At 40.9% G+C, this 22,148-nt stretch overlaps 1 protein-coding gene across 1 annotated transcript; it reads left to right on the forward strand.

Moving 5' to 3' along the window:
- Positions 1-412: 412 nt before the first annotated feature.
- LOC143671744 (transcriptional repressor RHIT-like) lies at positions 413-21,639 on the forward strand. The gene is given in 8 exon segments (XM_077146935.1): positions 413-478; positions 1,298-1,493; positions 2,207-2,295; positions 2,604-2,730; positions 18,343-18,456; positions 18,636-18,917; positions 19,250-19,367; positions 21,080-21,639. Coding segments are annotated over 8 exon segments (1,488 nt in total). The 3' UTR covers positions 21,576-21,639.
- The last annotated feature ends 509 nt before the right edge of the window (positions 21,640-22,148 follow it).

The raw sequence follows: 22,148 nt of genomic DNA on the forward strand, positions 1-22,148 counted from the left end.
TACAAGATTTTGGTGCACTTTCAGATGGTCTCAATCTAGGAAAACGGTTTATCGTAGCGGTTTCTTAACAGTGTGGACACCCTCTTGGAAAAGGGATTGGAAACACACAGGAATCAACACTCAGGATCAGCAGGGCTAGATCCCATGGCCAACTGAAGTAATAGAGCGGTCCATACTGTTCAGCAGACAGTCAGACCGCACTGAGGTGGGACTTGAACCCACAATCCTAGTTATGTCCCGACAAGTCAGGAGAGGTGCGACTTCCCAATTCCTAGTGAGATGGGGACTCTATGAACACCAGATCAAAATGAAAGATTAACTCACCCAAAGACATTCTTTCCTGAAACAATTTTGCTGGGGGCTGTGCCGGACTCAATCATTTATTTTCAGTGGGTGGCATCATCATTCATGGATGGTGGCATCGTCATTGCAGGGCGGCGTTCGGCCTGAGTGCCAGTGGATCTGTCTTCCCAAGCAGGTACCCAGGCACCTGCCTCACTTCTAACCTCCTGAGGCAACCTCAGTCTACCCTATGAGCAGATAGAACCCGGGGGTGTGGCTGATACACACTCGGAGGCTGCCTGCCTGCAGCGTGCCTATGGGCGATACTCGAGTTTCCATGTAGAGGAAGAGTAACCCCGTGGGTTGGCGGGAGTGAGGTGAGTGCGGGAAGGGGTAAGCATCAATAATATCTATCGCTGCAGCTGAAGAAACATTTCCTTAACCCTGGCTTATGGTATCATGACACAGCACGTCACTTCAGACTCAGAGACATCAGCCTACGCTTATACAAAACCATGGAAAGTATCCGTATAGCTCTAAAGCTGCTGTGGGCATCAAGGAACCAGACATTCCTTTAAACCCGTTGTGCCCGCTGACATTTGGAAGTTGTTCTAAGAAGTACAGAAATAAATAGTTGCATGAACTCACTGCTCCTCTTATAGCCAATGAGTGTCAGTTCACATGTTTCTAAACTTCCGGCAGGGTTGATCATGGCCATAGAAAAAATAATTGCTTTCTGCCTGCTAGGGGGCTGAGCTGTGGCTGAGGGCCCAGAGGTGGGGCAGCAGGTGGCAGGTCTGGCGTTCTCCACAGTTTGCTTCACTTTATGCCAATTTCCGCAGTTTGTGAGTATAGACCTTTGTGGGGAAAAGGTGGCTTGGTGTGTCTTCTGTTTTTTAGTTACTTCCTTTAGTGCCTCACATTTTCCAACTGTGGACTGTAATGTGTTTCCCCTCCACCACCATTCCAAAACCAAATGTGGCTTTGTGGTAATGAAGATGAGGATTGTTTCTAGGGTACGGTCCATGAGCTGGGGATGCAGGCAGTGCCCTTGGGGGTAGCAGCAGAGGTCCCTGGGTTCAAGAGGCATAAGGCAAAGTTCCAACCAGTGGGTGTGCAACAGGACGAAGAAATTTGGAATATATACAGACTAGAGCGGGGAAAGCTGGACCCAAATCCTCACAAAGAAACAGAACCTGCAGGAGAAAGAGGTGAGGAGCTTCCTTAGAATGATCAGCTCCTTGGCGCGGTGGTAATATTTGGTTCAGCTTGAATGTCGTGGGTGTTTTCTGTGTGCTCAGCCATGTTGTCAATTATGACATCTCCAAGGTGGGAGTACAGGAGTCCAGCAACAGGAGATTGGTGAGGATCCCAAAATACCCAAGCCACACAACTTAACACCATATAACCTGCTCCTTAGTATATTGGAGAAGATAAGCCCTATCAGGAAGTTTTGCAGACACCCTGTCCTTAAAAGGGAGATGAAGAATTGGGATCAGAAATACCCCTAGAGATAGAATAGGAATAGCGGGGTGCACCTGGAAACAAAGAAATAAAAGGAAAAGTGTCCCGCATTTCCTACTTTCCACTGTAGGCAGCATTCTTCCTTTTCAAACACCTCTAAATGTTGCCCAAATCACAGAACGTTTCAGGTCATGATAGGTACAAATATTGTATTTGCATTAATTAATTACTTTCGGGAGAAAAAGGGAAAGAGCCAACGGGGGATTTATTTCTATGGGTTGATAGATATTTGGTTCTTATGTCCAATGAGATGGACACTTCTGGGCACTACACACGCACGTGTGAAGATGTACCACCTTTACTGAAAGAGTCTGGATGTTCTCTGTTGTAGAAATCAGTTCAAGATGTTCATGAACAAAAAAGAGAGGAATTTCCTCAAGCTCTTTTGCATCTCCTGCAGGGCTTTCTGAACTGATCCTGGCCCTTTCTGAACAGAGGAGCACCAACCAGTTGAAGATGGAATGGCATTCCACCTTGCCTGAATCCCAGGTGAGCAATACTTTCCAGTTCATTCCCTTATCAGCATTTGAAATTGCCTGTGCTCAGCAGGTGCTCTCAGGCAAGTTCGTTGTTACTTCCACATGGTCTCTCCTGGACAGCTAGGATTGTCATCACGAGAATGAAGATCTCCCACGCTGCTTACGCATCCCTTTGGATCCTTCTTTTCTGCTTTCTCTTTGTCTTGGAAATCCTTGACATACTTCCTTCAGTTTTCTGGCCTTTCACATACTAGAGACAGGTGACGGGACTGTTATGGGAGAGGAAGGTCCTGCACTAAAGTCCATTCTCTTCTTTAGAAATCATTGACATTTGAAGATGTGGCCATATATTTTACCCGGGAAGAGTGGAAGATACTGAACCACGCTCAGAAGGTTCTCTACATTGGTGTCATGCGAGAAGTCCGTGAGACCATCGCCTCTCTAGGTAACCATGCCCCTTTCCCTTTGAGGTCATCTTTGTTTACTTCTTAGAATTGTAACGTTCAGCATAGAAATTCTGTATGTATCAGATCGTCTCCCCTTCTATGTTTTATAAAAGTTGTATAAAATTGGATTTAATTCTTTAAGGCTTTGAAGAATTTGCCAAGGACACCATGTGAGCATGGGGATTTCTTTTCCAGGACCTTGTCAATTGTAAATTAAATTTCTTTAATATATACGCTGATGTTGAGGTTATCTATTTCATACTAGTGGAATTCTCGTAGTTGGGAATTTCTGAGGAATTGGCCCATTTCGTCTAACTTATCAAACATGTGAGGATAAATCTGTTTGTAGTAATCCCTTATTATTCTTTTCTTAATAGAAATTGTAGTGATATCTTCCATTTTTTTCATGTTACTTTTGATTTGTACCCTCTCTATTTTTTTATTTTGGTTCAAAGTTTATTGATTTTATTGATTTTGTTCTGCCAAAAGAAAGTCTTTGGTTTCATTCATTTCCTCTCGTTTTTGACTTATATTGTGATCTCTCCTTACTTCTGTTACCGTTAGGTTTTTTGCTTGCTTGTTCTAGTTTATTGTTGTAAGAACGTAGTTCAGTGGGGCCTCCCTCCTTTCTAATGTGGACATTTAAGGCAGTACGTTTCTTTCTAAGCATGGCTCTAGGTACTTTCTCCATATTTTCGTATATTATACTTTTGTTTTCTTTCTCTTCTCTGTATGTTTTAATGTCATTGTGGTGTCCTGTTTGAATTACAGATTACCTGGAAGAGTATTTCTCCCTTTTCGAATTTATAGTGACGTTTGCCCTCGCTTTTCTGTTATTGATTTCCAGTTTTATTCCATTTGGCCAGGATAACTATGCTCACCCAAGTGATGTCGTTCTTGGATTCGTGTATGATGTAAATTTACAGTTGCAGACACCCTGTTTTAGCAGAGCATGCAAGTTCCTTCCCACGACCTTGGGCCATGGTGCAGAGGACAGTTTAATTGTTTCAGTGCCTCTGTGGTGTTAATATTGGCCTTCTTGTTTTCACTATTTCTACTGCTGTTCCCTCTGGTCCTTGTACGTTCTGTGTAAGGTTGGGGGTGGAAGATTTTTTCCCCCGTCCCGGCACCCGGATACCTCTCAGTGGATAAGGGGAGACTCACACCTGAAGGGAAAAAAAGACTTCCTGGGTTGAGCCACAGCTTGTGGCTGGGCCTCTTGTTAGATCCTTTGCCATGACTTTGTCCCCTGTGCTGGGTTGGGAATCTCAGGCCTCAAGGTCTCTGGGATCCATTCACTAGTTCTGAGAGTTTACATGACAATCTCCTACATTGGGTGTCTCAGACCCAGTGTAGAAGGAGAGTACATCTTCTGACCTTTTCTGTGGGCTGGCCTCCAGGTTGGCCTGCTGGTCCAAAGGTTTCAGGCTTGGTTGATGTTTTCACAATGATTCCCTTTTGTACCGGGCAAGCAAAATCATACTGGGGTGGTGTTCTCGGGCATTGCTAAGTATCAGAAAACACTGGATCTGGAGTGTCTTCTTCATGTTAGTTGGTGCCACGTTACTCTGGCCGTGCTGGGGTTCCAAACCAGTTGACCCTCCTTTACCAGTTTTAAGATTTCTCCTCTGGTTGTGGTTTGACTTCTTTATAGCGTTTCCGGTAGTGCTTATCAGGGATGTGCTGAGAGAATCGGGTCTGTGCCATCTTGTCTGGATGGGATTAGATATCAGTTTTTCCTATAAATTATGACATTGGTCTCGCTATTCTCACAATCCCTGTGGTTTCCTTGTACTGGGACAGGCATGACTGATTCTTCTGTTTATTCCAACAAGGTTAAAACTCAGAAGTGACACTGGGAATGATGTGCCAGCATTAGAATTACAAGCACCACGTGACAAAGTAGTATCTGTGCAGGCCAGAGTAAATGCTCCCGGAAAATGAAGAGTCAAAGGAGTACGCACGGAGTGTTGTAAAACCCCATAAAGATGTGCCAAGGGACAAAGGAATGAATGAGTTTATAAATGAGAGCTTCAGAATCTTATGGCCATCACAAGAGCAGTTTTATGGGAGAGAAATGTTTTAAATACCTAGGAATGTAGGGAAATTTTCAGAATTAGGTCTGCCCTCATTAAGCACCAGCATATTCACACTGAAGAGAAAACCCACGCATATCACTAATATGATAAACAATACAGATGTTTTTGGTGTGGGAAAAGTTCCACTCTTAGCATAAACCGTCTATAAATTCATGAATCTATAAATTCATCATAGAAATTCACCCAGCAGAGACATCGTATCAAAGTCAGAAATGAGGTAAAAGTTTCGGTCATAATGTCCACCTTTTAAACACCAGAGAATATGCTCAGGCAAGCAGCCTTTTATCGTAGCATGTGTGGGATAAAGTTTAGCAGCACTCAAACCTTCTGAGATACAGAAAGTCCCTAGGGGGAGGGAATCTTGTCCAGTGGCCCCAATCTAAAGAAGACACCAAGTGGAGTTTAACCCTAAGATGATGAATGAATAAAAAAATCATCAACACCAAAGATAAGGCCCTATGATTAAGAGAAACCTTGAAAGAGGCAAGGGCCATGCTTGACAAAAGAGAAAATAAGTTATCTTCTTGTTCAGCATTCTTTCTTTCATGCTTGGCACAAACCTGACCCATGGTAAGTTCTTTACGCTTTAGGACTTTTGACAGTGATTTCTTTATACTTTAACACTTAGCACAGTACTGACATACAGTGAGTGTTTTGTACTTTATTACCAAGCACCAGACTGACACATAGTGAGTCCTTTATACTTTAAAACTTAGCACACCACTGACACATAGTGAGTTCTTTATACATGAGCACATAGCATAAGATTGAAACAGTCAGTTCTTTATATTTTACCACTTTGCAGAAAACTTACACATGGCGAGCTTTGTGACACAGCATATGGTCTATCTTTGAGAATGATCCATGAGCACTTGAGAAAAAGGTGTCTCCTGCTGTTGTGGGATGTAATGTCCTATAAATGTCTGTTAAGTCTAGCTCATTTATAGTAATATTCAGATTCTCTATTTCTTTATTGATCCTCTGTCTAGATGTTCTGTCCATTGATGAGAGTGGTGAATTGAAGTCTCCAACTATTATGGTATATGTGTCTATTTCCCTTTTCAGTGTTTGCAGTGTATTCCTCACATATTTTGGGGCATTCTGGTTCGGTGCATAAATATTTATGATTGTTATGTCTTCTTGTTTAATTGTTCCTTTTATTAGTAGATAGTGTCCTTCTTTGTCCCTTTTAACTGTTTTACATTTGAAGTCTAATTTGTTGTATATTAGGTTAGATACTCCTGCTCTTTTCTGGTTGTTATTTGCATGAAATATCTTTTCCCAACCTTTCACTTTCAACCTATGTTTATCTTTGGGTCTAAGATGTGTTTCCTGTAGACAGCACATAGAAGGATCCTGTTTTTTAATCCATTCTGCCAGTCTATGTCTTTTTTTTATTTTATTTTTAATTTTTTTATTTTTTTATTAACGGAAAGAAAGAAAAAAAGAAAAAAAATAAAAATAAAAAAAGAAATTAACACAACATTTAGAAATCATACCGTTCTACCTATGCTCTCAGTAATTCTTAACATCATCGCGTAGATGCATGATCATCGTTTCTTAGTACATTTGCATCAGTTTAGAGAAACTAGCAACACAACAGAAAAAGATATAAAATGTTAATATAGAGAAAAGAAATAAAAGTAGTAATGATAGTAAAAAACAACAACAAAAAACCCTATAGCTCAGATGCAGCTTCATTCAGTGTTTTAACAGGATTACTTTACAATTAGGTATTATTGTGCTGTCCATTTTTGAGTTTTTGTATCTAGTCCTGTTGCACAGTCTGTATCCCTTCCGCTCCAATAAACTTGAAATATGTCATTGGTAACAGAGTCCAGCAGGAGTTAGAAACAGGGTAAGATAATCAGTCTATGTCTTTTGATTGGGGAATTCAGTCCATTAACACTTAGTGTTATTACTGTTTGGATAATATTTTCCTCTACCATTTTGCCTTTTGTATTATATATATCCTATCTGACTTTCCTTCTTTCTACACCCTTCTCCATACCTCTCTCTTCTGTCTTTTTGTATCTGACTCTATTCCTCCCTTTAGTATTTCTTGGAGATCTGGACTCTTGGTCACAAATTCTCTCAGTGACTTTTTGTCTGAGAATGTTTTAATTTCTCCCTCATTTTTGAAGGACAATTTTGCTGAATATAGATGTCTTGGTTGGCAGTTTTTCTCTTTAAGTAATTTAAATATATCATCCCACTGTCTTCTAGCTTCCCTGGTTTCTGCTGAGAAATCTACACATAGTCTTATTGGGTTTCCCTTGTATGTGATGGATTGTTTTTCTCTTGCTGCTTTCAAGATCCTCTCTTTCTCTTTGACCTCTGACATTCTAACTAGTAAGTGTCTTGGAGAACGCCTTTTTGGGTCTATTCTCTTTGGGGTGCGCTGCACTTCTTGGATCTGTAATTTTAGGTCTTTCATAAGAGTTGGGAAGTTTTCAGTGATAATTTCTTCCATTAGGTTTTCTCCTCCTTTTCCCTTCTCTTCTCCTTCTGGGACACCCACAACACGTATATTTGTGCGGTTCATATTGTCCTTCAGTTCCCTTTTGAAAAATGTTCAAATTTTTCCATTCTTTTCCCTATAGTTTCTGTTTCTTTTTGGACTTCAGATGTTCCATCCTCCAAATCACTAATTCTATCTTCTGTCTCTTTAAATCTATCATTGTAGGTATCCATTGTTTTTTCCATCTTTTCTACGTTATCCTTCACTTCCATAAGTTCTGCGATTTGTTTTTTCAGTTTTTCTATTTCTTCTTTTTGTTCAACCCATTTCTTTGTCATGTCCTCCCTCAATTTATCGATTTCGTTTTTGAAGAGGTTTTCCATTTCTGTTCATATATTCAGCATTAGTTGTCTCAGCTCCTGTATCTCCTTTGAACTATTGGTTTGCTCCTTTGACTGGGCCATATTTTCAATTTTCTGAACGTGATCCATTATCTTCTGCTGGCGTCTGGGCATTTAGTCATATTTCCCTGGGTGTTGGACCCTGCAGGTTGAAAGATCTTTCTGTGAAATCTCTGGGTTCTGTTTTTCTCATCCTGTCCAGTAGGTGGTGCTTGTGGCACACGTTTGTCTGTGGGTCCCACCAGTAAAAGCTGCTGTGGCTCCTTTAACTTTGGAAAACTCTCGCAGTGGGGGAGGTTCACCAGCCGAAGCGGCTTGGAAGAGTGCCAGCCGGCCCGGGGATCCGAACGCAGGGAGGGTCGCCGGCCGCCGCAGCCCGGGAGAGCGCCCCTCTGAATCTCCTAGTCTGCCCGGAGCGCCAAGCGTGGCGGGAGGGCCCGGGAGAGTGCACCGTTCCAAGCCGGACTGGGAAGTCACGTGTCTGGAAGGGACCCCGTTCACCATTCTCCACGGTCTGGGGATCTCCGATCCATTTCTCCCAGTTGGTTTGGGGGCCGCATGTGGGGGGGTCGCCAGCCGCCGCGGCTTGAGGGGACCGACTGTCCACTTCTCCCAGCTGGCCCGGGAAGGACGAAAGGAGGGACTCCGGCTGCTTGCCGCCCCGGCCCAGGGAAGCCCGCGCCCCTCGACGATCTCACTGGAGCGGGTTCTCCCAGCCAGTCAGCCATTCCAGGATGGGGTACGCTGTCTTTTTGATCTTTGTCGTGGCTCGAGGAGCTGTTCTGTATCTTTTCTACTTCCCTAGTAGCTGTTCTGGAGGAGGAACTAAGATCCGCGCTTCTTACTAAGCCACCATCTTCTCTGGAAGTCTCTCTTGTTTTAAATAGAGGTAATAAAGAGGAAAATCCAACAGGTACCTATGTACAGATACTGTAATCAAAGGGGAATTGTCTAAAATGTTGTCATTGATATTCCAATCTTTACAGACCCTACATTTCATAGTGTATTTAAGAGTTTTTAAAACCCCATATTTTTGTCCGCAACAAGTGGAAGAACTCAGGTGGTAACCTTTAATATAAGTTTTTCTGCATGTGCGTTACAATTCTCCACATTGACTGATTAGCAACAGTGCCACGTATAAAGATCACACATGATGCCAGACACCAACATGAATCTTGATTTTATACTTCACTCAACAAAGCATGGGGGAATTTCATGTATTTCATACACAAGTGAGAGTAAGAAGGACTTAATTAAACACGTAAAAAATACTGTTTGGAGAGTGATAATGGATGGCCCCTTTGTCATTGTGGTTTAAACTGATTTTTATGCTTTGCAAAATGCTGTAAGACTTACTGTTCCATTATTACATAATGACTTCAACTACTACTGTGTTTTTAAATGACCATTCCTTTGATGTGGTAAATGAATCTCTTGTGATATAGAGTGAATGGAAAGCATAGAATAGTGGTAGAATGGAAAAAATTTTTTGAAATAATGGGACAAATTACTAGATTATGTTTCCTGTCAGCTGAAAGCTAGGTTGTTTGCTATATATGGAATGACTGTGTGTGTGTGTGTGTGTGTGTGTGTGTGTGTGTGTGTGTGTGTGTGTGCATAGATTGACAGATGTATGCATGTATGTATGTATGTATGTATGTATGTATATAGGTGTATACCTGCCTGCAAAAAGGACCATGGTAAAAATATATCTTGGAAACATCCTCCATTAGTAAATAACTAAAGGATTTGCATACTGATGAACAAAAAACCTAAGCTAAATCCTTTTATCCCTTTGTTGGGAGCAAGACATTGTATGAAGAAATATATATTCCTGAGAAATGAGAGCATGTGAAGCACATTAACAATCATCTGTACAAACATTTCCTATAGTTAGACTCCTCTCACTGTGAAAGGTTCCAATAGAGATAGGAAAGACAAGAGTTAATAGAGGTAATTCAAGAAATCTACTGTAATATTAGGGTCTATGGTGTGTTAAAATAATGAATTAGCATTCAAAGATTGGATAAATATACAGAGATCTAGCCATAGGAGGTTATGCTTTTAAATTAAGAGTATTGCTGTCCTCCTTATATACAGGAACACTTAGTAAGTTAGAAACAAGATCGCTGAAATGCTGCAGGATGAAAACTTAAGATATTAGGTAATGGGAGCATCAAAAAGGAAGAGAAAACACGTTCAAGAGTTTGAAGGGATTACAAGCAGGAAGCCTATAAAATACGAATACTAGGAAATACCCTTGCCTAACTAAACAGCTGACTAGGAAAAGGAACTGAGCTGAATGTAATGCAACCTGTGAAGAATTCCAATTGTGCAACAGAAAATAATCTATGAAAGACATTAGTTTAAAACAAACAAAGGAAACCTCGTGGGAACTCAACCGGACACTTCTGCTTGCTACAGATATGCAGTAATATCAAAATGTCTGTAGTCATTAGAAATCAACAGAAGTGCTAATCCTAAAAATATAAAATACATTATGCTTTTGAAAATGTGGGGTTCAAAAGTACTATAATGAAACTGGGACATGTTTTCAGTGTGAAGTATTTGCTTTTTCATCTCAGTTGGTAAGGTTTCACCATAAACGTCTATGCAAAACGTCAAATTTTTATCTTTCTGATGGTGAAGAATATACGCAATGAAAATTTAAAGCAGAAGGAGTTCCAGGGAGATGGCCTAAAAGGGTAAATCGAGTTCAGGCCTGCTCCACAGAAAAAGTTAGAGAAGGGATGGGAAGGTGACTGAGAGGGCAATTCAAGAGTGCAGCTGACCTGGGAGAGCTTTCTGCACCATATGTGGGAGCCCTGGTTGCAGAGGCTGAGGAACTGAGAAGCAGAAAGCTGGAGTGAAGGCGCAGAGGCGCGGAGCCTGCGGAAGTGCACAGACAGGGAGACTAGCAAGTAAGCCAGGCCGTGTTCCTTGAGCAGGCTACCCTTGCCATCACCGCCCTCCAACCCACGACTCACCTCACACCCCACAGATGTGAACCCTGTCACCCGCCCCCACTCCCTACTCTCCAAGTGCCCCTGCCCCACCAACCCCCAGCGCGCATGCCTGCCCCACACCCCCATCCCAAGTGCAGCCCAATCCACCTCTCCTGCACCCCTCCTGAGCACTACCGCCCCCCTCTCGCCGTAGCCTGCAGGCTATTGCCAGTGCATAAAACTGACAGCACATACCTTCATACCCACTTTACACCCATCCCCCACCCATAGAGGCTCAGAGCCTCACCCCGCCTCCCCTGGATCTCTGCGAGTCAGTTTAGGGTACTCCTAGACCCGCGCATGCGCCTGCACCCCCAATCACATCCTTCAGCTCTGGGAATATTAGTTTCCAGCACTCCTAGACCTGTGCATGCGCACGGTCTTCAGTCACACTTTCCAGCTCTGAGAAAGAGATAACCTGTGAAGTCAGGTCACATCTGCCCCTCTCCACGAAGGCATAATGCTGACCTGCTGTCACAGCTCTACACGGGCGCACAAAGGGCCCCATGCCCTACACCAGCATCCACCACGGCTATGCCCCCCAGACCTGTGCACTCCCACAACTACCACCACACCATGGCCACTGGGCGCCCACGTTCACAAACCCCAACTTAACATTCCCAACCTGTGCCTATACCTGCGCTGCAGCATGATTCATAGCAGCATTGTTCACTATCGCCAAAAGATGGAAGCAAACCAAATGCCCATCAACGGACGAGTGGGTCAACACAATGTGGTATATACATACGTTGGAATATTATGCAGCAGTAAGACGAAATGACTTCTTGAAGCACCTGACAAGATGGATGAGCCTTGAGGACATAATGCTGAATGAAATAAGGCAGACACTAAAGGATAGAAACTGGATGATTCCACTTTTATGACCATCATAAAAATAGAATCAGAGGCTTTTAATACACAATATAGGGGACTTAGAGATACATAGAAGGTAGAGATGGATGAACGGTTATCTAATGAGGTTGAACTCCAGTGTAAGGGAATAGATGGATGTGAAGGTGGTTCTCTAGTGCGTCCATAAGTAATGTTACCGTATTGCAGAAGAACAAGTTTGAAAGCGATTGTATAGATCTACCTGTCCCACTGATTAATGCTAGAAATATAAATTTGTTTTTGCAAGAATTACTTCTTGCAAAAGTATGATTCGTGTATACAAAGAGAGTTGAAGTCCAAGGTACAGGGGGGAAACTGCTATTGCATGCTATGGACTGTTTTCAGAAGGAAACCATCAGCGCTACCACAGCAATAGCAGAGGTAAATAATGGGATGAGGGACAAGAGTTAGGAGGTTAGGTTTCCTATTTAGTAAGCGTGTGTTCATTGGTTTTCTTTCGCTTGGGAACAATGAAATTATCTAAAATTGAGAATTTTGATGGACTGTGGACTTGGGCACTATATATGATGCCTAATGAGTGCAGGTGGCTGAAGCATGCACTGACGGGAGAAGTAGATTGGTGAACGATGGTGTGTACTTATGAATGAAAGTTGTGCTTCTACAAAAGTGAATGAAGTCTTGAGGCGTGCAACGGTGTGAATGAGCATGTGGTGGGACATTTGGTGAAGCAAAATGAGCCAGAAACAAAAGAACAACAATGGTATGGTGTCCTTTAGAAAATGTTTGTAAGTAAAGAGGGGCCTGGATTGTAAGCTTTAAGAGCAGACACATTAAGTCCCGAGTGGTAATTATTGTTTCTAGATTTTGAGAGGCTGTTTTATATAGTTATAACCTGATATTCAGAGATAAGAACGAAAGCCGATCAGGTTGGTGTTAACGTAATTCAGAACATAGGGGTAAGGAAGACATTGTCTATATTTTAGAACCACACATACTCTTTAAGACCATAGGAAGAAAGGTTTATTTGGTCTGGAAGTGAAATTTTCTGTAGTGCATAATCTAACTCAACCTATCTGTATAGCTCATTTGAACAATAGAAACACAGGAAGCCCAGAATAAGAAAGAGGTCCTTTAATCCCGTATAGGTTAATGCAATGCCTGAATACATCCTAGATTATAGTAAGCAGATAATCAAAAAGTAATGGCAAAGACCCTTGAGCGATAGGAGATAAATATGGGACTATTAAACCTTACCAACAGGGAATCCCCTGATACTGTGTCAGACTTTAGGGACACCCAAATCAATAGGCCATGCCCTTGATCCTGAGGCTTCCTCTTGTGACGCTTATGTAGGCAGCAGAGAAGCTTAGACCACCTACAGATATGCCTAAGAGTTACTTCTGGAGGACCTCTTTTGGTGCTCAGATGTGGCTTCACTCTCTCTAATCCCAACTCTGTAAGTGAAATTGATGCCCCCTCCCCTACGTGAGACATGACATCCAAGGGTGAAAGTCTGTCTGGTGACATGGAAGATGACTCCCAGGGATGAGCCTGGCCATGGCACTGTGGGATCAACAATGCCATCCTGACCAAAAGGGGGAAAAGAAGTATTACAAATAAGGTATCAGTGGCTGCGAGAGTTCAAGTAGAGTCTAGAGGCTACTCTAGAGATCACTCTTACTCAAACTTCAGTTAGACGTTGGTACCTATCATAACTTGCCAAACCCCAACCAGGACCATTCCAGCCAATCCTAAAGAACACCTAGGGCAATATATAAGATTCTACAAAGGTTCCATACATTAGGGTAACATTCCAGAAACCTACCACTTCCAGATGGGTCCCTGGACCAGATAAGTCCTGAAACCTAAAAGGGCCAGCCTTTCCAGCACACCAGCAAGTTTCATCTCCCAACCCCTTATTGACAGCCCTTCTCACATGAAAAAGGTAGTATGAGCATAGTCCAAATACCCCTAAAAAGTGGTAGAAAGATCAAAGTTGATAGTGGAATTATGCAGAGAAGTTAGGGTTTGACAAATGAATATGATTGCTGAATCATTGTATTGATATTTCTTTTAGTCTCCAGTATTGTAACCCATACCGAATTCTGAAGTATGTTGTACAACCAATTGTGGTGCTGTGCTTTGAAACTTATTGCCTTTTTTGTATATATATAGGTTATTTTTCTCAGAAAAAGAAAAAAAATCGATTGTGATGATAAAAAAAAATCTGAGCCTTCTAGCCTCCTATATTCTGGAGCAGCTGAAAGGAAAAATGCAAGAGAATCATACAGTAGCCCATGACAAATTCTGGGATATGTCCTGTAACTACTTGTGGAATAGCGCTTTGAAAACTATCGCTTTTTTTGTTTCTTTGCTTTGTATATATATTGCACTATACCATTAAAAAGTTAAAAAATATTTTAAAGCAGAATAGAGAGAGAACAAGTGCTGTCTGAAAAGTATCAGAAGACTCTTGTAGCTTTAATTTCTTCAGATTATCCTGCTGGAGTAAGTGATGTATGGTAAGCTATCCAAATACCCAGTGTGTTTTTCTTCATGGCCCATTGGCAACTTAATGGCACAGAGTCTCTGTTAATGGAATTATGTTAAAGATATTACCTGAGCATGTTGCGGGGGCGGGGATATTCATAGTCAAAGCACCTTCTCTGTTCAACTCAGATTGCTTCTTCCCTTCTGGTATTAGATATCTATTGCTGCATAATAAATTACTCAAACGTTAGTTTAAGGCTTCTACATTTTTATAAAGTAGAGGCAACTTGTTTACTGTCATGAGAACAGTAGGTTCTGCAGTCATCTGAAAGATTAACTAGGTTGGGGCAGCCATTCAGAAGTTGGCTCTCCACTCTGATGTTGGCAGGAGGTCTCAGTGCCTTGGTGTGAGGGCCCTTCCATAAATTGCTCTAGTGTCCTCAACGACATAGCGCACACCTTCTCCCAAAGCCAGCAATCCAAGGGAGACAAATGACGTAGCAGCAGTGCCTTTTATAGACGAGTCCCAATACGACATCACTTCTTCCATATTCGGTTCATTAGGAGAGAATTACTGAGTCCCAAACACATGTAATGGAAGGAGAATTAAGGTTCACCTCCTGAAGTGAGGAACAGCAAAGAATTTGTGAATATATTTTAAAAGTCACACACCCCATGCTTCCATGTTTCTGCTAGTGTTTTCTTTCTTTCCTTCCATTTATTAAGTCAAGCAGTGTATACCCTGGGCAACGCATTATCATCACTGGAAAACTAATATTCTAGTGGATGTTTTGAGTGAAAGACAGAAAATATTATTGAATGTCAGGAAAGGGGCTTTGGCTTCCATCTTTGAGGCCCTCATTTTTATCTTCTGACGAGCAAATAAATTCTCTTACCTCTGCTGCTGTAAAAATAACTTGTCACTGCAGTGGTTATTGGGCCAACACAGACTGGCTGACATAGAGGCTAATGAGAAGAGCCTCGCCGGCAGAAGTACACATGGAGATTTCGCTTCTGACTGTCATTCAATATTAAACCTAAAATCCTGGAACTAAGCTATAAAACATGCAGTGAGTATCCTTCTAGGTGCATGTGTCGATAGGGTCAAATGCTAGAAGGGGGATCAATTGATTAGTTGGCCAATGCATTGAGAATTAAGTAGATATTGTCAAATTGTCCTCCAAAAGTATTGTACCAGCATACGCACCCACCACAGTGTATGAGAGTGTCCCTGTCTAGATGTCTGTCAGATGATTTGTCTGTTTGATGATACTGCGTATTATCATCAAACCGTTTCATCTTTCTCTTATGAGAAGAACCATGGCTATTTTCACCATATTGGCAGGCAGAAGTTGGACGAACATCTGCAAACACCTTTTATTTGTTGCATGGGCAGGTACCAGGAATCGAACCGGGGCCTCCAGCATGGCAGTGAGAATTCTACCACTGGGCCACCGTCGCACCACCCTGTAAACACCATCTAAGGAGTGTTCCTTGATTATACTTTAGTGATGGTATTTTCAAACATTTTTTTAATTGTAAAATAGAACATATATACAAAAAAGCGGTAAATTTCAAAGTACATTTTAATAAGGAGTTATAGAACAAATCTCAGCATTTGGCATAGGTTACAGTTCCACAAATTCAGGTATTTCCCTCTAACTGCTCCAAGACCCTGGAGACTGAAAGGAATTATCATTTAAATGATTCAGCAGCCACACTCATTTAAAAAATCCTGTCATCTCTATTGCAACTCCTCCTTTGATCCTTCTCACAATCTTTAGAAATATTGGGACAATGTCCATTCTAACTTCTTCATGTTGAAAAGGGCTGTTGACATTATGGGGTAGGGGCATCCAACTGGATGATGTTCTTCTAGAGACTGGTAACCCCTGGTTTATCGGGCCTAGGAACCATCTGGAGGCTTTAGGTTTCAGAAAAATAAACGTATTGAGTGAAACATTTGTAAGACGAGTCTCTGATATATCCCTGGATATTCCTTAAGGTTTACAGGTTGGGGCTCGGCATACCATGTCAGTCAGCAATATCTAGCTGAAGCTTGCACAGGAGTAATGTCCAGAATAGCCACTCGAGTTGATTTGAAATCTCTTAGCCACTGATACCTTGTTTTGTTACATTTCTTTTCCCTGTTTTGGTCATGTAGGCATTGTCAATCCCACGTTGCCAGAGAGACTCACACCCCTGGACATCATGTCCCATGTAGGGAGGAGGGTAATGACTTTACTTGGAGAGTTGTGCTTAGAGAGTGAGTGACCACATCTGAGCAACAACAGCGTTCTCTGGGAGTCACTCTTACACATAATTATAGGTATTCTTAGCTTCTCCATTACAGAAATAAGTTTCATAAGAGCAAGCCTCAAGATCAAGGGCTTAGCCTATTAATTTGGGAGTCCCTAATGTTTGAGAGTGTATAGTGATGGTACTTTATTCAGTGTATAATAGTAGCATACAGATACTGGGGTCAGAAAAGTGTGAGATTGTTCAAAGGGCAATAGAAAGTAGCCTAGTTGATAAGTGCTGGGAGTATAAGTAGGGGATTGGAAATCAGTGTAGTTTCAGGAGTAGGGCTTTAATAGTCCAGGGAGTTGAGGCTGGGATATACCTGATGCCCATGGAACCGAATGTCACGCAGGCAACACTGAGTAGATTAGCATAGAACTGAAAAGTACCTTAGGTTAACATCCATTAGAAGCTCAAGTTTGGGCACATGTTCTATGCATCTAGCCATGGCACTGCCCTGATGCACCCAATTTGTGGCCAGGCTCTATGGAAGCTGGGACAGAAGAACTAAGGTAGAAAGTTCTCAGGCTTCTTTGAGTTTGTCTGATGTCATTCTTTGACAGGACATGTGCTGTCCTGAGTATAGCACATGGACCTGAGGGCAGAAGCTTATGAGAAATCCATGAGACGCTGCTTCCCAGGAAGGATACTCCTGGTCTTATTTCTCATAGATTCTGACTCTAGGGCTACTTTTCATCATTGACGCGGTCTTATACCTAATCTTTCACCCAAGGCGCAGTTCTGTGGGTCTGATTTTCCAGTGGGTGTTCAATTAAATCTACAGCATCACTTGCTTCATATCCATACTGTGAGGGATGGGAATAGCCATATGGACAGTTCCTGTAGCTCTGGACTGTGTTTTGCTGTGTCTGTCATAATGGGATATTCTACGCCTCCCAGTTTCTGCCACCCTAATACTTTGATAATTTCCACTGTCCCATGATTCAATTCTCTCACACTTTTACTAGATGGCAGCTTTCTTTCATCTATGACCTCTAGTCTTACTTTACCTGAAGCACGGTCCTCTTCCATCCAATGCTTAGCTTTGAAATCCAAGCATTAACAAAACAGTGAATGTAAGAGTACTTTCTCTGTAATTCATTTTATTTTCCTGGAAATCTAATATATTACCTTTTGTCCGTGAACTATGAAATAATGTATTTTACTCCACTTCCTATGTTTTGATAAAGTGTGTGGAAGTCAAAAATTGCCCTTGGAATAACATTAGCCAAACTTACTTGCTGATATTAGTGAATAATATTAATGTATAAATATTTCCCTACAAAAGTAGGTCCTAAAATTAGCATTTTCCAACCACTATTTCATTTCAGACCAGTAAACTTTTCCAGAGATGCAGAAGGGATTTGGAAAAGAGGGTATAAGACTCATCTGGTCTCAATGAGGAGAGGGATGGTGTAAGACATGAGGGGAGAGTGACTGGTGGGAAATTATCTTTGTTTTTTCTAGATTGATAATCAGAGCACTCGTTGGCAATTATGCAGGCTAATTTAAGAAAAATCACCATAGTCTTCAGGTGAAACAAACATATAAAGACAGGTCTTGCTGGTTGCCAACCCTGTTTAGTTATCATTTTAACTTGAGGTTCTCTTACATGAAAATATTCCAGTAAGCAGTTTCATTACACCCACTTCTACATTTCTTTCCTTGGTGCTCTTTAACGTAAAGTTTTTTCAGTTTTAACATGACAAATTTTGTTTTGGCTTAACCTCAGGAAATATATATTCTAAATAAATGTAGAAATAATTCAGCACACTAATCTAAGTGTAGAAATGATTCACACTCCTTCCATAGAATAGAGGAAACTAGTCCTGATTTTTGGTTTTGCTCCTGTATTTCAAAAAATAAAACGCATGTGGGAAGTTAAGGTGAAGTAATTGCAATTGTGAAGTTATTAGATGTTGAAGGGGCAATAGTCCAAGGAATCAACCAGAAGTCTTCCATGGTGGCTCATTATCTTACTTCCCGTCTTTATTTTCACCAGGATATCGAATTGAGAATCCTAACTTGAGCTTCCCATTAGACAACGGTGAATACTCATTGGAGAAGGATTTACAGAATTCCAGAGAAGTGACACACTTTCTTGACTCTCAGACAGGTAAGAAATTGTCCATTAAACACCAGAGAAAGAAGCAAAGAAAAGTTCAGCCTTATTCAGGGTCAAGCTCTTTGAGATACTCTCTAGGAGTTCCTATCTTTCCACTAGAGGTTAACCCAATACATGTAACTCGCTCACTTTCTACCTGATGGCACCTGCAATTTCTGTTTTTCTTTCAGGCTTTCTTCTCGAGTGAGAAAATGAAGAAAATACTTCAAAACAGATAAAGCTCGAGGATAAATATTCATTTATTTTTACCTTAGAGGGTACCCCTATCCATGACCCCATTTCACAAAAATATTACAAACACTTGAAATATCAACATGAAATCCACCCAGACGATCTACACTCAGATTTCACAAAGCTTGTAGATGATCAGAGCTACTTTCTAGGAGAAAAACCTGAGGTCTCTAATCTGGAAGAAGCTCTCAAATCTAGTCTCCGTGTACAAAAGTGTCGAGGTGTGAAACCCCTTAATTCTCAGAGTGTAGACTGTTTTGCTCAGAATTCACAAGTTTTGGGGAACCAGAAATCCCATTCAGGCAAAGAACTTCACAAGTGCCCTGAATGTGGGGAAGTTTCCTTCGTATTTCAGACCTTTCTAGACACCAACGGATTCACACAGGGGAGAGACCCTATGAGTGCACTGTATGTAAAAAGCAATTCGCTGGACAGGCATACCTTAGAGTGCATCAAAAAGGACATTCTGAAGTTGAAACTTATAAATGCCTAGAGTGTGGCAAGAATTTTCGTCATAGATCCAGTCTTAAAAGACATGTGTCAACTCATACAGGTGAAAAACCTCATAGATGTGAGAGTTGTGGGAAAAGTTTTGTTCAACTGACAGCTCTTACTTTGCACCAGAGAACTCACACTAAAGAGAAGCCTTTTAAATGCAGTTACTGTGGGAAAACCTTTACACAGAAGCCAAACCTTGTGACTCTTTTAAGAATTCATAGAGGGGAGAAGCCATACAAGTGTAATTATTGTTCTAAATGTTTCAGACAGAGGACAGGCTTGATTGTACACCAAGTCAGTCACTTTAAAAAAGATATCTTTAAGAGTTGTTGAGGGTAATATGTCCTATTGAAACTGACAATAACTCATGAAAGTCTTCACCTAGAACTTAACCACAGCAACTTTTTTCTCTTAAAAGAAGTTTTGTTTGAGCTTATAAGAACAACCTCTTTTTTTTACTAATTTTAGAAATCATCTTCCAAATCATATGACTGCTAGTGTTTTTATCTACTCTTGCAACTGTCATAAGTTTGACTTATCCTGTCTCAGCAAGTCGTTTCTTCATTACATTATAATGTTTGCCTCTCAAGCCAACCATATTATAGTTGTAAGCCCACAGCATATAAATGAGTAATGATGGATTATCCTGTAACCATGGATGTGCCCAACTGATCTTTATTGGTGCTATGTTTTAGTAATGTTGAAATATAAATGACTTTACTTGTTCAATCCCACTTACCAGTTGTTGGAACAACTTGGCGCTGCTTCATGAACTGTGGCAACACACACTGCAATTGACGCCCAGCCCCAACCTGAAACTGAGGCACTCGACTCTGTACAAGCATCGTGCTCTGTTTATGTGTCATTTTTAGTATTTAACACAATCCATTTTAACTGGTTGTATTAGTTACCATCAAAATGGGAGATGCACCCACCATCTGTATCATAATCACATGTCTGAAATTTTACAATTAGAGAACATCAATTATTCATCTCTTTATTAAAATGCTTGCATATGGTAAACTTTAACATATATTGTCGGTATTGAGTTTAAAAGTGCCAAATAGTTCTTGGAAACATGAACATAGTTAGAGTATTTAATGGATGGATATGCTTCTGAACATTTCAAAAAGATAAGGGCAAACAAGGTACCAACCCCATAAGTACAATTAAGGGAAAATAAGAGTACTTTCCTAATAAGTACAAGAAAGATGCAATGAACAGCAGGCACAGTTCTCGCTTGCCATGCCAGAGACCCCGGTTTGATTCCTAGTTTGCCTGCCCATAAAAAAAAAAAAAAAAAAAAAAAAGAAGGAAAGAAAAGCAAAGTTTAAATGAAGTATACTTAGATGCAAGTACTACCCACGATAAGCTTTCAGTAAATATAAGCATATTGCCTTCTGATTTTTCGTTCAATTTTAAAGCTATGCATTCAAGACTATCCATTTTTATTTTCACCAGGCTATCCAATTCAAAATCCTAACCTGAGCTTCCCATTGTACAACGTTGAATACTCATTGGAGAAGGATTTACAGAATTCCAGAGAAGTGACACACTTTCTTGACTCTCAGACAGGTAAGAAATTGTCCATTAAACACCAGAGAAAGAAGCAAAGAAAAGTTCAGCCTTATTCAGGGTCAAGCTCTTTGAGATACTCTCTAGGAGTTCCTATCTTTCCACTAGAGGTTAACCCAATACATGTAACTCGCTCACTTTCTACCTGATGGCACCTGCAATTTCTGTTTTTCTTTCAGGCTTTCTTCTCGAGTGAGAAAATGAAGAAAATACTTCAAAACAGATAAAGCTCGAGGATAAATATTCACAAGTTTTGGGGAACCAGAAATCCCATTCAGGCTAGAACTTCACAAGTGCCCTGAATGTGGGGAAGTTTCCTTCGTATTTCAGACCTTTCTAGACACCAACGAATTCACACAGGGGAGAGACCCTATGAGTGCACTGTATGTAAAAAGCAATTCGCTGGACAGGCATACCTTAGAGTGCATCAAAAAGGACATTCTGAAGTTGAAACTTATAAATGCCTAGAGTGTGGCAAGAATTTTCGTCATAGATCCAGTCTTAAAAGACATGTGTCAACTCATACAGGTGAAAAACCTCATAGATGTGAGAGTTGTGGGAAAAGTTTTGTTCAACTGACAGCTCTTACTTTGCACCAGAGAACTCACACTAAAGAGAAGCCTTTTAAATGCGGTTAATGTGGGAAAACCTTTACACAGAAACCAACCCTTGTGACTCATTTAAGAATTCATACAGGGGAGAAGCCATACAAGTGTAATCATTGTTCTAAGTGTTTCAGACAGATTACAGGCTTGATTTTACACCTAGTCAGTCACTTTAAAAAAGATATCTTTAAGAGTTGTTGAGGGTAATATGTCCTATTGAAACTGACACTAACTCATGAAAGTCTTCACCTAGCACTTAACTGCAGCCACCTTTTTGTCTTTAAAGAAGTTTTGTTTGAGCTCATAAGAACAACCTCTTTTTTTTTTTTTTTTTACTAATTTTAGAAATCATCTTCCAAATCATTGGAGTGCTAGAGTATGTATCTACTCTTGCAACTCTCATAGGTTTCACTTATCCTGTCTCAGCAAGTCGTTTCTTCATTACATTAAAATATTTGCCTCTCAATCCAACCATATTATACTTGTAAGCCCACAGCATACAAATGATTAATGATGGATTTTCCTGTCAACCATCGATGTGCCCAACTGATCTTTATTGGTGCTATGTTTTAGTAATGTTGAAATATAAATGCCCTTACTTGTTCAATCCCACTTACCAGTTGTTGGAACAACTTGGCGCTGCTTCGTGAACTGTGGCAACACACACTGCAGTTGACTCCCACCTCCAACCTAAAACTGAGGCGCTCGACTCTGTAAAAGTATCGTGCTCTGTTTATGTGTCATGTTTAGTATTTAATGCAATCCATTTTAACT

The sequence above is a fragment of the Tamandua tetradactyla genome, chromosome X (genome assembly GCF_023851605.1).
Source record: "Tamandua tetradactyla isolate mTamTet1 chromosome X, mTamTet1.pri, whole genome shotgun sequence".
Lineage (NCBI taxonomy): Eukaryota > Metazoa > Chordata > Mammalia > Pilosa > Myrmecophagidae > Tamandua > Tamandua tetradactyla.